This window comes from Podarcis raffonei, chromosome 14 (genome assembly GCF_027172205.1).
Source record: "Podarcis raffonei isolate rPodRaf1 chromosome 14, rPodRaf1.pri, whole genome shotgun sequence".
Taxonomy (NCBI): Eukaryota; Metazoa; Chordata; class Lepidosauria; order Squamata; family Lacertidae; genus Podarcis; species Podarcis raffonei.
This window is the reverse complement of record NC_070615.1, coordinates 14,393,101-14,406,526: the sequence shown is the minus strand read 5'-3', so window position 1 is coordinate 14,406,526 and position 13,426 is coordinate 14,393,101. Positions and strand designations below refer to the sequence as shown.

The window sequence follows — 13,426 nt, the reverse complement described above, 5'->3', positions numbered from 1 at the left end:
GGGGCCTCCCCTCTGTCCGCCGCCGCCGCTCCCGCTAGGCCGTACTGCGGCTGCGCCACCAAAGGACCCGGATGAGATGGGCAGCCTGGTGCGGCGTATGAATTGCTGAGGAGCCTTGAGAGGAGAGCGAGGGCAACCATAGAGAAAACAGTTCAGAGAGAGGAGGAGGAGGCGGCGGAGGCACGGGCAGGTGTTCCAAGAGCTAACCATAGAGGGGGAAAGCGGAGGAAGGACTGCAAGCGCTTCTCCCATAGACTTGTAGTGGTAGACTAGCATAGATGGTCTGATCTGCGGATTTACTTCAGGCGCTATGTCCCCCCTCTTCCTCTAGCTTCGGAAGGGACCGACTGTGAGGGAAGCCTGATGGAATTGAGAGCTGCAGATGGAGCGCGAGAGAAAAGATACAGAACTGCAGGAGCATCTTCGTAGCTTGGACTTTGTTTTGCGCAAAAAGTGGTTGCTGCTTGTAGTTATTTAATTGCAGTGTTTCATCAGCTGGTGTCTTGAGCAGCAACCTCTGGAAGTGAAGGGCTAAAAACCGGCGCTGCTCTCCCAAATTATCTGGTCCCTTCTAACTTCGTATTTCAGCAGGTTGACTAAAATCCCTTATTTTGGCTGCTGGTCCCTTATTTTCAAATCTGTAAATTGACAGCTATGGTACCTACCCCTAAACATTTTTTTTAGAAATAAGCACTGATCATAAGCTACCGTTCATGGTTCCATCCACCCTCCTCAGTGAAAAATAAAATAAAAGCAAACACCGCCTGATGCCGCCAATAACCTTCCCCACCCAAATCTGCTGCCTCCACCCTCCCCGGAAGCTGTAAAGAAAAGGAAAACGTGCGCTGGGCGAAGAGTCATTGCAAGGTTGCACGAGGGGGGCGTGTCCAGCGTTGCCAGGGGGCGGGGACCGAGGGCCAGCCAGCGATTGGCCAATGGGAATCGAACCCGCCTTCATTTCTGCCCCCGGGTTGGACAGCGCGGACATTCCGCCGGCGCTCCGGGCCCGCTGGTTGGCTGCGGCGCCCCTTCCCGCCCAATGAGCGCGCGCGTCGCCCCGGCGGAGAGGCGAGAGGCGCGCGCAGCCGTTAGCTGGCTCTTCTTTTCGGCGAGCGCTTCGCCGCGGCGCGGACGGCTCTCGCTCTTGCCGCCGTTTCCCGGAGATAATGGCGCCCCTCGGGAGCTGACGCTCGTGGTTCCTCTCTTTCCCCTTCTCTGTCCTCCTCCTCGTCCTCCTCCTCCTCTAGCTTCGGAAGGGACCGACTGCGAGGGAAGCCGACGCCGCCGACGCCTCCGGGCCTCGCGCGCAGCAGCAGCATCACCAGCATGAAAGTCATCGTCGGCATTGGCGGGTGAGGAGGGTTTTGGCGCGCGGGACGCGGGCGCGAGCGAGGAAGGCGCGCGCGGGAGCCGAGCGGGCGGGGGGGGGCGCGGGGGCGCATGGCTCTGGACCGACATATATTCGCCATGCTGCTGCTGCAGCTCTTTTTATTTTATTTTCACTTGCTTTTATTTTTTATTTTATTACAATTATTACTTTATTATAATTATTCCTGTTATTATCAAGCGGAGACAGGACTCATGGCTTTGGTCCGACATATATTCGCCATGCTGCTGCTACAGCTGCTGCTCATTTTATTTTATATTCACTTGCTCTTATTTTTATTATAATTATTACTTTATTATAATTATTACTATCAAGCGGGGACGGGGGCTCATGGCTTTGGACCGACATATATTCGCCATGCTGCTGCTGCTGCTCTTTTTATTTTATTTTCACTTGCTTTTATTTTTTATTTTATTACAATTATTACTTTATTATAATTATTCCTGTTATTATCAAGCGGAGACAGGACTCATGGCTTTGGTCCGACATATATTCGCCATGCTGCTGCTACAGCTGCTGCTCATTTTATTTTTTATTCACTTGCTCTTATTTTTATTATAATTATTACTTTATTATAATTATTACTATCAAGCGGGGACGGGGGCTCATGGCTTTGGACCGACATATATTCGCCATGCTGCTGCTGCTATTTTTCTTTTTTTCTTTTATTTTTCTTTTATTATAATTATTACTTTGTTATAATTATTACTGTATTTATCAAGAGGGGACAGGGGCGCATGGCTTTGGATCGACATATATTCGTCATGCTGCTGCTATTATTATTAATTATCTCCGCTATTTAGATGGCTTGTTTCTCCCAGAGCGGTTCAGTTTTGAACCTTTGTTTCTAGGGGATTGGGGAGAGAAAGAAGAGGGGGCTGAATTTTTATTTTTTAACTTACTTATGGCTTGCTCTCGTTTGTATTATGATTGACCCCAACAAATGAATTTTGTTTAACTGGCTGATTTAAAAGCAAGCAGCAGCAATGGGTTGCATAAAATAATATAAAATGTTATAATTGTGAAACACTTAATTTGAAAACTAAGGCGGTCTTTGAAACAGATTTTTGGGGAGGGGCTTGCGATGCCATCAGGTTGGCAGAAAAGGCGCGCCAAGGGCAAAAGGGGAAGGTGGTGAGATGGGAGGGAAAGACCCAGAACAAAGTGGCGAATTGCACAGGCGCTTATTTGGAGGATCCAGGCTAGGCCTCCCTCCCTGTTGTTTCTTTATTATATTATTTTTATTTGAGTAGAGGTTGGCTTAGAGGGCACCTTCCCCCTCCAGGCCTCCACCGTTGCAGGGCAAGTGGAGCTGAGCATTGTTTCTGGTAGGGTTGCTGCTGCTTGTGTTGGATGAACGGGGCCAGGATGGTTTTCACCCTCCTCTGGGGATGGCCTTCAGCCCTGCTGCCCATGTGCAAGATCTGGCAGCCATTGCAGCAGGAGGCTTGCTTCCACATGCTTAGTTTCCATTCTGTGCCACAGCAGCTGTTGAGGTTATGGTGTAGGATGTTAAAAGTGTGAGGCGGGGCTGGTTGCTGGCCTCATGGAACTGTTTCATTTTCTCTTTTTTAAAAAAATTAATTTTATACTTTTTTATTCTGACAAATTAATAATCATAAATAAATAAGAATAAAAATGTACACCCCACCACTGAGACCATTCCATTTTAACTATGCAGCCTCCGCAAATTTCAAAACCTCTTGCGTGGCTTGACCCCTTTCCGTTTTAACAGTACAAGTTCTACAAACACCCTCCATATCTCCTCAGAATAATTACAACACCTCTTGCGATGGCTTGACCCCTTTCCGTTTTAACAGTACAAATTCTACAAACACCCTCCATATCTTCTCAGAATAATTTCTCCTGCATATTCCCCATCTTACCTTAATGGCACATGTTAATTTATCATTAATAGCTACAGTGGTGCCTCGCAAGATGAAAAGAATCTGTTCCTCGAGTCTCTTTGTCTTGCAGTTTTTTCGTCTTGCGAAGCAAGCCCATTAACGGATTAGCGCTATTAGCGGGCTTAGCGGATCAGCTGATAAGCTGCTTAGCGGATCAGCTGATAAGCTGCTTAGCGGATCAGCTGTTTAGCGGCTTAGCGGATCAGCTGTTAAGCGGCTTGGGGAAAAGGGGGGGAAAAGGAAAAAAACCCTGCAGGAACTTGCAAGACATTTTTGTCTTGCGAAGCAAGCCCATAGGAAATTCGTTTTGCGAAGCACCTCCAAAACGGAAAACCCTTTCGTCTAGTGGGTTTTCCATCTTGCGAGGCATTCGTCTTGCGGGGCACCACTGTATATCCCACACTTCTTTGTATCATTCTTCCTTTTTATATTCTGGTTGCCCCTTCCACTTCCTCGCTATAATAATTCATGCTGCTGTCAATAAATTTGTGAGCAAGTCCTTCCTAGCCTGCAAACCTTCCACCCCATCGTAAATTGATGATAATGCTACCTCTGGGCTTTCAGTCAGCTTTAACCCAGTGATTTCTGTTATTTGATTTTTATGGAGATCTTGCATTGTATGGTATTGATTGTTTAATAAACGTGTGCGTTAAAACTAGTTGGGTGGTCAGAAGCTAGATTCTGTGTCTGGTTGGGGAGGCTGCTTAAGAACCCATGCTGCTGATGACGACGACGACAGCACAGCTTTTTTAAAATTATATTTTTATCTTGCCCTTTCTTTCTTCAAGGAAAGGGCTTAAGACAGCTTCACAGAAGATTAAGTTAACAGTGGCTGCTATGCCTGCTACCCCCAGGAACAGAAGCAGCATAGCACTGAATACCAGTTTTGGGAGAACAACAGTGGGAGAGGACTATTGTCCTTGTGTCCTGCTTGTGAGATACCCATAGGTTGGCTACTGAGAGACTGGATGCTGGCCTAGATGGACTGTGATTTGCGCCATCAGAACTCTTGAGTGCCGAATGGTGCATGTGGCTCTCCCCATGCACAAACGTGGTTCTACTTTGCATTGACAACTCTGAGCTAGGCTGAAAGGGTGTGATAGTTATCCTATGCACTTTACGGCTGGTTGGGCTGCCCTAAAACCTTTAGTACTTTACTTTGGCTTGTCTATGAATAAAAGCAGTGATAAAACAAGGACTTAATGCATCTGACTAAGCACATTGTGTGTCTCCAAAGCTACAATAAATGGTGCCTTGCTCTTTAGCTGCAGTAAGCTGACATGGCTACGCCTTTGAGTCTTAACTTTTTGTTCTTACTGGGGATGTTTTAAAATGGTAGACACTGTGTGTGTGTGTGTGTGTGTGTGTGTGTGTGTGTGTGTGAGAGAGAGAGAGAGAGAGAGGGGGGGGGGGAAGCTTATGGGCGGTAGTCAGGACATAGTTTGCAGCCACTATAAGCAGAATCAGGAAGTACAGCTGTCTTTTCTAGCAGCTAGTTTCATATTTCCCCTTCTTTATCTCTTTGGTTCACTCATCTCCTAGTAACGTTTTCCCACACAGAGATGTTTCTTGCTTCCCACAGATGTGTTTGGAGTCTGCATGTTTTCTAATTTAATTCACACCTTTCATCTTCCATTCTTCCTCCCACATTCTTATTTCAGGATCACCAATGGTGGGAAGACCACCCTGACCAACAAACTTATGCAGGCACTCCCTAATTGCAGTGTTGTGCACCAAGACGACTTCTTTAAGGTGAGGCAGAATTCAGTTTGTATACCCTTTTACGACCCCCACTTTCCTTGCATCACCTCCTACCAAATCCTGTTTTGAATACAAGAAATCCTGCAACCTGCATCTGTTGTAAGTAGACTACTTATTACAGACTTGCTGTCTGTAGGGGGTACTTCACTTGACCCTTTCTATATAAGGTGGCTTTGGGAAATGGGTTGAATTCTTAAGATGCAGGTTGTACTGTGTGGCAGTGCTAGGGCCATCAGCACCCAGTGTTCTGAATGCCGAGTCCAAAATACATCCTATTTCTGTCTGAGATGTCTGTGGAAGGAGCGATGGCTGGAATCTCCCATACAGTCCCACAACAGTAATAGAATGCTGCAGAGTTTCTGCTGCAGCAAGTAAACCACAAAGGATGTCTTAGTATGTAATAGCCATAATTGTGTATACAGTGGAACCTCGGGTTACGAACATGATCCATGTGGGAGGCACGTTCGCAACCCACAGCGCCGCATCTGCGCATGTGCGGGTTGCGATTCAGCGCTTATGCGCAATTTAGTGGTTCTGCGCGAACGCCGAAACCCAGAAGTAACCCGTTCCTGTACTTTGGGTTTGACGCGGTGCGCAACCCGAAATCACGTAACCTGAAGCACCTGTAACCCGAGGTACCACTGTATCTACATGAGAAATAATTGAGAAATTTCTGTTGTGCCGTTACCTGTGCACAAACACAACTGAACTTCCACATAACATGGGCAGAACTGCTGTTGTGACCTAGGGCAGCCATCTGACTACCTCTGTGTGTGGTGAATAATGGCCACTGTATGCAGAAGTTAATACTAGTTGATCATATGTTGTCCAGTAAGCTGTTAAAACCAGCGTTATTTATTTAAAGTACTTTTAACTCTACAGTGGTACCTCGCAAGACGAAATTAATTCGTTCTGCGAGTTTTTTCTTCTTGCAAGTTTTTTGTCTTGCGAAGCATGGTTTCCCATAGGAATGCATTGAAAATCAATCAATGCGTTCCTATGGAAACCGCCTTCAGACCAGGTCCGGGGACAGTCTGTCCCCCGACCTCTTCTGAAGGCTGGGGGGGGGGGGACAAGGGCTTTTCTTCCCACCGCCAGCCTTCAGAAGGCTGTTCTGAAGGCTGGCGGTGGGAAGAAAAGCCCTCCCCACCTCCCGCCCCGCAAGCTCCGGGGACAGGAGGGCTTTGCTGCCGACTGCCAGCATTTTAAAAGCCCCCGGGACAGCGGAGACTTCTCCGCTGTCCCGGGGCGATTTTAAAATGCTGGCGGGCGGCAGCGAAGCCTCCGCTGTCCCGGGGGCTTTTAAAATGCTGGGGGTCGGCAGCAAAGGGTTCGCTGCCGCCCGCCAGCATTTTAAGATCGCCCGGGACAGCGGAGAAGTCTCCGCTGTCCCGGGAAGGCAGGCGGGGGGGGAGCAAAGACTTTTGCCCCCCGCCGGCCTTCAGAAGAGTCCTGGACCTCTTCTGAAGGCCGGCGGTGGGCGAAAGTCTTTGCTCCCGACCGCCAGCATTTTAAAAGAGGTCCCTGGAGATTTCCCTATGGGCTTTCTTCTTGCGAAGCAAGCCCATAGGGAAATTCGTCTGGCGAAGCACCTCAAAAAACGGAAAACTCTTTCTTCTTGCGAGTTTTCCGTCTTGTGAGGCATTCGTCTTGCGAGGTACCACTGTACTTCTTAGTCAAGAAGGCTCCCAAAGTGGCTTAACGAAATCAAGTAGTAAGACGGTCCCTGCCCCGCCAGCTTCAATCTAAAATAGGTGACTCACAAAGAAAAAAGAATGATGTAAAAAGCAATCTTAGGCACCAGTTATTAACCTTATGACTCGTTTGTGTAAGTAATGCCTATTGAAGTTGCTCATCTCTTATAAAAGTGGTATTTCCCCCTTTTGTCCCACAGCCATAGTAATGTTTTGAAGGGCAGGGAAGGGAGGTCATCTTGCAAATGCTAGAATACAAATGGTCCTGCTAAAATGGATTTTTGTACTGGCCACACCTTGGTGAGGCAGATTTCTAGCTGTTATAACAGCTTTGCAGTTTTGCAGGTGTGTTAGAAAATAACCTGCTATTTGCAGAGGTTAGTGAGTGGGGCTTTGGTGATGAGCATAGCTTGTTTTTCTCACAACCTAACATGATAAAATATGCAGAAACATGTTGGTTTGCTGGTGTTACCGTACCTAATTGCAAATGTTGGCTGCTTTTAGCACAGAATGTTCACCTTGGTGCTGAATTCTTAATTTTACAATAAGACTCTAGATAGCATCAGCAGCACATCCATACATTTAAAATGGGGGACAAGGTATTCACTTCTAACAGCTGAATGGGATGGTGAGTGAGGGCCCTGTGTCCATTGTTTACTTCCCCATAGCCTTTCTTAATCCTACAGCTTAGCTAGTATTGGAACTTAGCTGAGAAGCACACACCTGGAGGGAGAGATGGAGGGCTGGCACACCACCTCTTTTTGCTGTAAAAATTAGATACTCTAAATATTAAGAGAAATTTGGTTTCAAATATGCAGGTCTCCTATAGTTGTATCTAATTACCTCTACTTTAAACAGATGTAATATTGGACATATTTAGCCCACCTAGTCCTTTTCCCCCACACTGTGTGCAAATTCCTCCCCTTCTTTCTCTTTTCCCTGCCTCCGGCATTGACCATTCAGTTGGTAACTTTGATCCTAGGAGTATAGAATCATTCCACTCTTAGTGAAACTGCTCCATATCCAGCAACATTTGTTTTCTCCAACTTGCTAACCTAATGGGGTTTCATACTGTTCCTACCTGAAGTTTTAAGTCTTCTTTGTCCTCTTGGCCTTGTTTTTGTTTTGCTATATCAATTTACTTTGGGAGGAGGGTTGATGCCTGTAAGTTGTTCTGCAGTCAGTGGATAAGACCTCTGGTGTGGCCTCTGGATGACATTTCTGTTTTTGAAAGTAGGTTAGGTGTGCTTGTGGTAGTGATTAGATAAAGGGTGAAGTGTCTTGTTTCTGCCTTGTCCATCTGCACTACTTAAATTTATTGAAAATGCAGCTGTAATACATTTTTAAGGACACTGAGTTACCAGAAATCAGTTTCAACGGGCTCTTTACCCATCATGCTCTTCTTAAAATGGATGTTGAATTTGTCAGCAGTTCTGTAGACAGTTCTTATTCTGTTTCAGCCCCAGGATGAGATAAAGGTTGAAGATGGATTTAAACAGTATGATGGTAAGTTCTGTTTATATCCATGCAATTACTAAAAATAAAAATTCTAGTCCTAGAACTACACAATAGGGCATGAGTTGGTAGAGTCCCTTGGAATTCATAACTTTGATAACATGTGTTTTTCTTGGATCTAATGAATCTTACTGCTTTTTTTGTCTTAGTTATTAGTGCTTTGGACATGGATGCCATGATGAGTACCATCAACGCTTGGAAGAAAAACCCAATTAAGTTTGAACGATCTCATGGCATTAACACACTAGATACTAGAGCAATAGAGGATTCAGAGGAGAATGATACCATCCATATTCTTATCGTGGAAGGATTCTTGCTTTATACTTACAGGTAACTGAAGCACACGGTTAATGAGCTCTAACTAGGTGATTACTTTATAGAGTCATGACATTTCAATGATCCCTTCTGTCTGTAAGTAAAACTTAATATTCCTAAAGCTGTTCCAGCCGTCTGTATCTAATCACATAACTGCTAGCAGCTGCTTGGCAGGTCTTTGATAATGAAATGAGTGTTGTGTGCTTATTTTTGATTGTATGGGCACATAACAGCAGACTGTGATAACATAACCATTACTTGTTCTGGTGCATGATAGATAATTGCTGTTCTGATGGGCAGTTCTTTCAAAATGTGATTACCGTATTTTTTGCACCATAACACTCACTTTTTTCCTCCTAGAAAGTAAGGGGAAATGTCTGTGCGTGTTATGGAGGAAATGCCTATGGGTGGCATGCCTACGAATTTTCCTCCTCTAAAAACTACGTGCATGTTATGGTCGGGTGCGTGTTATAGAGCGAAAAATACGGTACCTTTTGGTGGGGCTGACCAGGGCAGAATAGCAGAAATGAAGGACTAGGTTGGCATATTTTCAATGAGGAAACTCAAGTCTTAGCAAGCATTTTTAAAATTTATATTCCTGGTTGCAGCTTGAATATGAGCAATCCCTATAGTAAGGGACTTGGACTTCCAAACTGCTTTGGATCATCTCCCTCACCAAAATCTCCTGAGTGAACTTAATGATCATGGGTTAGAATTACCCGTTCTTTTATTGGGTCATTTGAGTTCAAGAGCAGAAAACAGCAAGAACAGAGAGTTACGTTGTGCTGTCTGCCAAGGATACGTATTGGGACTAGTACTATTTAATCTATTCTTAACTATCCGGGTGAGCTGTGAAATAGTTAAAATTGTGAATGTGACACCACAATGTCTGAGATGGTAAAAATCCAAGCTGATTACAGAGAACTCTAAAGCAGGTCTCTTCAACCTTTTTCAGACCCAGACCCACTTTTAACCCAAACATGCATTTGGGGCCCCATTTCTTAATTTTTAAATCATATATTGTACAGTTGTACCTTGGATACAGAACACCTTGCGAGTCGAACGTTTTGGCTCCTGAACGCTGCCAGCCCGGAAGTGAGTGTTCCAGTTTGTGAACGTTCTATGGAAACCGAACGTTTGACGTGGCTTCTGATTGGCTGCAGGAGCTTCCTGCAGCCAACTGGAAGCTGCACCTTGGTTTCTGAACGTTTTGGAAGTCGAATGGACCCACCAATTGAAGTCCAGTTCTCTCAAGGACTTGTCCAAGTTGAGTGAACAGGCAACAAAATGGCAAATGGGTTTCAATGGTAATAAATGTAAAATGATGCACATTGTGGCAATAACATTCACATGCATGCTGCAAGGATATGAACTGCCACCAACTCTTCAGGAAAGATCCTTTGTTATTGTGTGTAGTAATATCAAATCATCAAGCCTTTTTGTGGCAGCCTTGAAAATAAAGGTCCATGCTAGGAATTGAAAGTAAAATGACACATTGTTGCCCTGATGGAAATTTAATGTGACCACATTCAGAGTACAGGTAATTCGCAACTTACAAGCGTTTAACTTGTGAGCATTCAGCTTTATGCACTTGGCAGTTTAAAAAATAATTAGAAGAGGAGGCAGGTATATGGGGAAACCCCTGGCAATCCTACCTGCCGTTGATCCTAGCGAGTTTTGACTATATGCACTGTTGGGTATAGGTGCTATCCTCTGAACATAACCCCCCAGGTTAAGTTGAGTAAGTGTTGATGCCCATTGTGGGATAAAGGACGCTATACCATTTGGTATTATTCATGAGGGGTTTTCCTTTGTTTTGATGTATTAAAAAAAACACCCAGGTCACCTTTTCTTTTCTTTTTAGGCCCTTGATTGATGTATTTGACTACCGGTATTTTCTTTCTATTCCCTATGAAGAATGCAAGAGGAGGAGAAGGTAAGCCAAACACACACACACACACACACACACACACACACACACACACACACCCTACAAAAAGCACAAGTTATTTGATAATCTGAAAAGTCATGTTGAGGTGACCGAATAAGTAAATGGGCTTTGCATTAGCAAAGGACTTTCTTAATTTGCTCGATAGTAAACACATTCAAGCTGAAACTTAACCGTGTTTTTTTGTCCCTCCTCCCCAAATATTTAGTTCAAGGAATTACACTGTACCTGATCCACCGGGTTTGTTTGACGGTCACGTCTGGCCCATGTATGTCAAGCATAAGATGCTAATGGAAGACCTTAATGTTGACGTGGGTAAGTTTAAATTGGGACATGGGGTCAGTTTTAAAGATGATTGTATTCTGTGAGGTAGGTGTTATAAGTTTATTTTAAGATTTTATAAGGCAGTGTTCCCACAGTGATTTTACCGGTGTGAAATATTAGTGTTATTGAAATGATCGATTTGCTCAAGCTGCAACTTTTACTCATTAAATAGCTTCATAATGAATTGACTTTCAGTATATGACTGTTTGAGTAGGGCAGTGTTGAATTGATAACAACTGTGTATCTGCCCATCCTTCACTTCAAAGCAGTCCTTTTCTAGCAGCCCAGATTGTCTCCTTTACACAGCTTCAAATGGCTGGGGCTGCAAAGGATGCTTCCATGCCATATGGAGACGAAACGTTCTTCCCCAAGATTCAGAACAAGTTTTCAAATTAAAAATGGGTGGGATATAGTGTACTCAAAGCTCACAAATCTGTCTTTGGGCTAGGACACCTTTGGCCCTCCAGATGTTGCTAAACTACAACTCCCATCTCTCTTGATGGGGCTGAAGAGAGTTATAGTTATAGGGCTAAAAGGGTAGGTGGTTTGGATGGGCTTGCTTAGTTTTCTGGGGACCGTTTTACTCACTGCAGGCACATAACTTTACAGTAATCTGTAATCAGTATCCTAGCTCAGAGGTTTTCAACCTTTTTGGGTCCATGGCTCCCTTGACCCAACTACATTCTTTCTGTTGCACCCCTGTGGGGCTCAGGAGCCCAGTTACGTCACCCCTTGCCTGCAGAGCTGGCAGCCCCTCACCCCTCCTTTGTGGAGGGTTCCCACAGCCTCCTCTCTTCTCCCCTCTCATTGGGGAGTCCTTTGGGCAGCTGCTGCCGCCCCTGATCTCTGAGCTGCCCACCTTGCCCCAAAGAGAGGTGCCTCATACTGCCCCACAGGTGCCTGGGAAGCAACCCTTGGCCATCCCCAGAGGCACCGTTTGCCTGGGGAGCTCAACAAACAGCTGTGCAAGCCTTTGGGAGGCAGAGATGTGTTGAGGGCATCAGAGGACGGGAGGAAGGAGAGGCAGAGGCCAGGGTTGCCCATGGCAACCCAACCATCATTCAAGGCACCACAGAGTGCCACGGCACACTGGTTGAAAACCACTGTCCCAGCTTGTTAACAAACTGTACTTTGAACTCTCCTTTCTTTCCTGTTTGCTGAATTGCCATGGTTTGTGGCTAGGATCAGAAACATTGTAACAGCAAACCAGTATTTTGTTACATCTGAATCTGAAATGGTCTGAAAACATTGAGTAATCCAGTATATATTCATGAAAATGAAACTGCATTTCTTCAAGAAGATCTTTGTGAATCTTAAACATCTTCTTTCCTCCTCCCCCTAACTCTTGTTGGCCAGATTTAAAAATGCATTACATATGCAGATCTGTGCGCCTGGCATACACAGAAATAGCAATACTTAAAATAACTGGCTTGTTTCAGCTTGCTTGCTTGCTTGCTTCCTTCTTCAAATGGTGGTGTTTTATATTTCAGTTCAGTTGGATGGAAGAAAATCAAGAGAGGAGCTCTTTAATGAAGTCTATGAACACATTCAGAACAGCTTAGAAGAACTGCTGGTAGGCATTGTTCTTAATAGGGGGGCAAAATGAGTTGCAGATTGTTCCATGTAAGATGATTAGCTCTCATTACGGTTCCAAAAAAGTACATCTGTGTGCACGTGCATCAGTGCTCTGTATTTTAATTTGGGCTACCCGCTAGGGTTGCTAACAGGTACTTGATGGTGAGAAATCTCTCAAATATTGATTTTTTTCAGATGATTGCAATTATATAAAGGCTACTTCCCATGTCATATAGCTGTTACAAGCATATAATTACCTCTTTTGGAAAATGTGTTTATGTAATTTTTTTATTTTTTACAGAGATAGACAAGTGGAGGATTCTTGTGAAGTAGAAGACACTTGTTCAGTAACTTATTTTTTTCTCTCCTACATATGCCTGGCTTGGCAGTAAAGTTCCAACTTCTATGAAGATTTTTTCCCCTTTGCTGTTAATAAATACATTTTTCTTGCTGACATAAGTCTCTAAAATGTGGCCTTGATTAAAAAGCATTTACCACCTTCAAAGCTTTTGAGATTTATTTTGTGCTTTTTTTATTAACGCTATCTATATTTGCATAGGAATCCTAGAGGTTGTATTGTGCAAATTATATTGTCAATAGTACAGGATGCTTCCTAATACCTGGTCAGACTGCCATGTCTATTATTATTTATAACCCACCTTTTTCTCAATGTGGCTTACAGCTAAAAATAAGAACCACTAAAATAGTAAGCAATAATTAAAGAACAATTAAACACTGATATAATTAAAACTATAATCTGTTAAAACCATGCAAATAATTACAATAGAAACAGCACAGCGCCAGTCCTTTCATTAAAAGCAGTCAGTTCCCAAAAGCCTGTTGGAACACAAAAGTCTTCATGCCAGCAGGACAAAGAAGGGAGCCAGTCTAGTTTCTCTAGGGAGGGTGTTCCAAAATCTGGGAATGAACTCTCCTGAAGAGTTCAAAACCCAGGCAGGTTCATATGAGGGAATACGGTCTTTCAGATAGTTTGGATCTA

The 13,426-nt window shown here is 44.3% G+C and overlaps 1 protein-coding gene across 1 annotated transcript; it reads left to right on the top strand.

Annotated features, from left to right (window-relative positions):
- The first annotated feature begins 1,082 nt into the window (after positions 1-1,082).
- Positions 1,083-12,931, top strand: LOC128401739 (nicotinamide riboside kinase 2-like). Its single transcript, XM_053365144.1, has 8 exons — positions 1,083-1,352; positions 4,956-5,046; positions 8,210-8,255; positions 8,414-8,594; positions 10,444-10,515; positions 10,736-10,842; positions 12,342-12,424; positions 12,728-12,931. Exons 1-8 carry the CDS (start codon positions 1,327-1,329, stop codon positions 12,731-12,733), a joined length of 612 nt encoding a protein of 203 aa, XP_053221119.1. The 5' UTR covers positions 1,083-1,326; the 3' UTR covers positions 12,734-12,931.
- The last annotated feature ends 495 nt before the right edge of the window (positions 12,932-13,426 follow it).

Bases quoted from the DNA above. Each gene is read 5' to 3' on its own strand.
- LOC128401739 (XM_053365144.1), top strand. From the start codon at position 1,327: ATGAAAGTCATCGTCGGCATTGGCGG. The intron at 5,047-8,209 runs GTGAGGCAGAAT...ATTCTGTTTCAG, and splicing joins ACCAAGACGACTTCTTTAAG to CCCCAGGATGAGATAAAGGT. The intron at 10,843-12,341 runs GTAAGTTTAAAT...TTTATATTTCAG, and splicing joins AGACCTTAATGTTGACGTGG to TTCAGTTGGATGGAAGAAAA.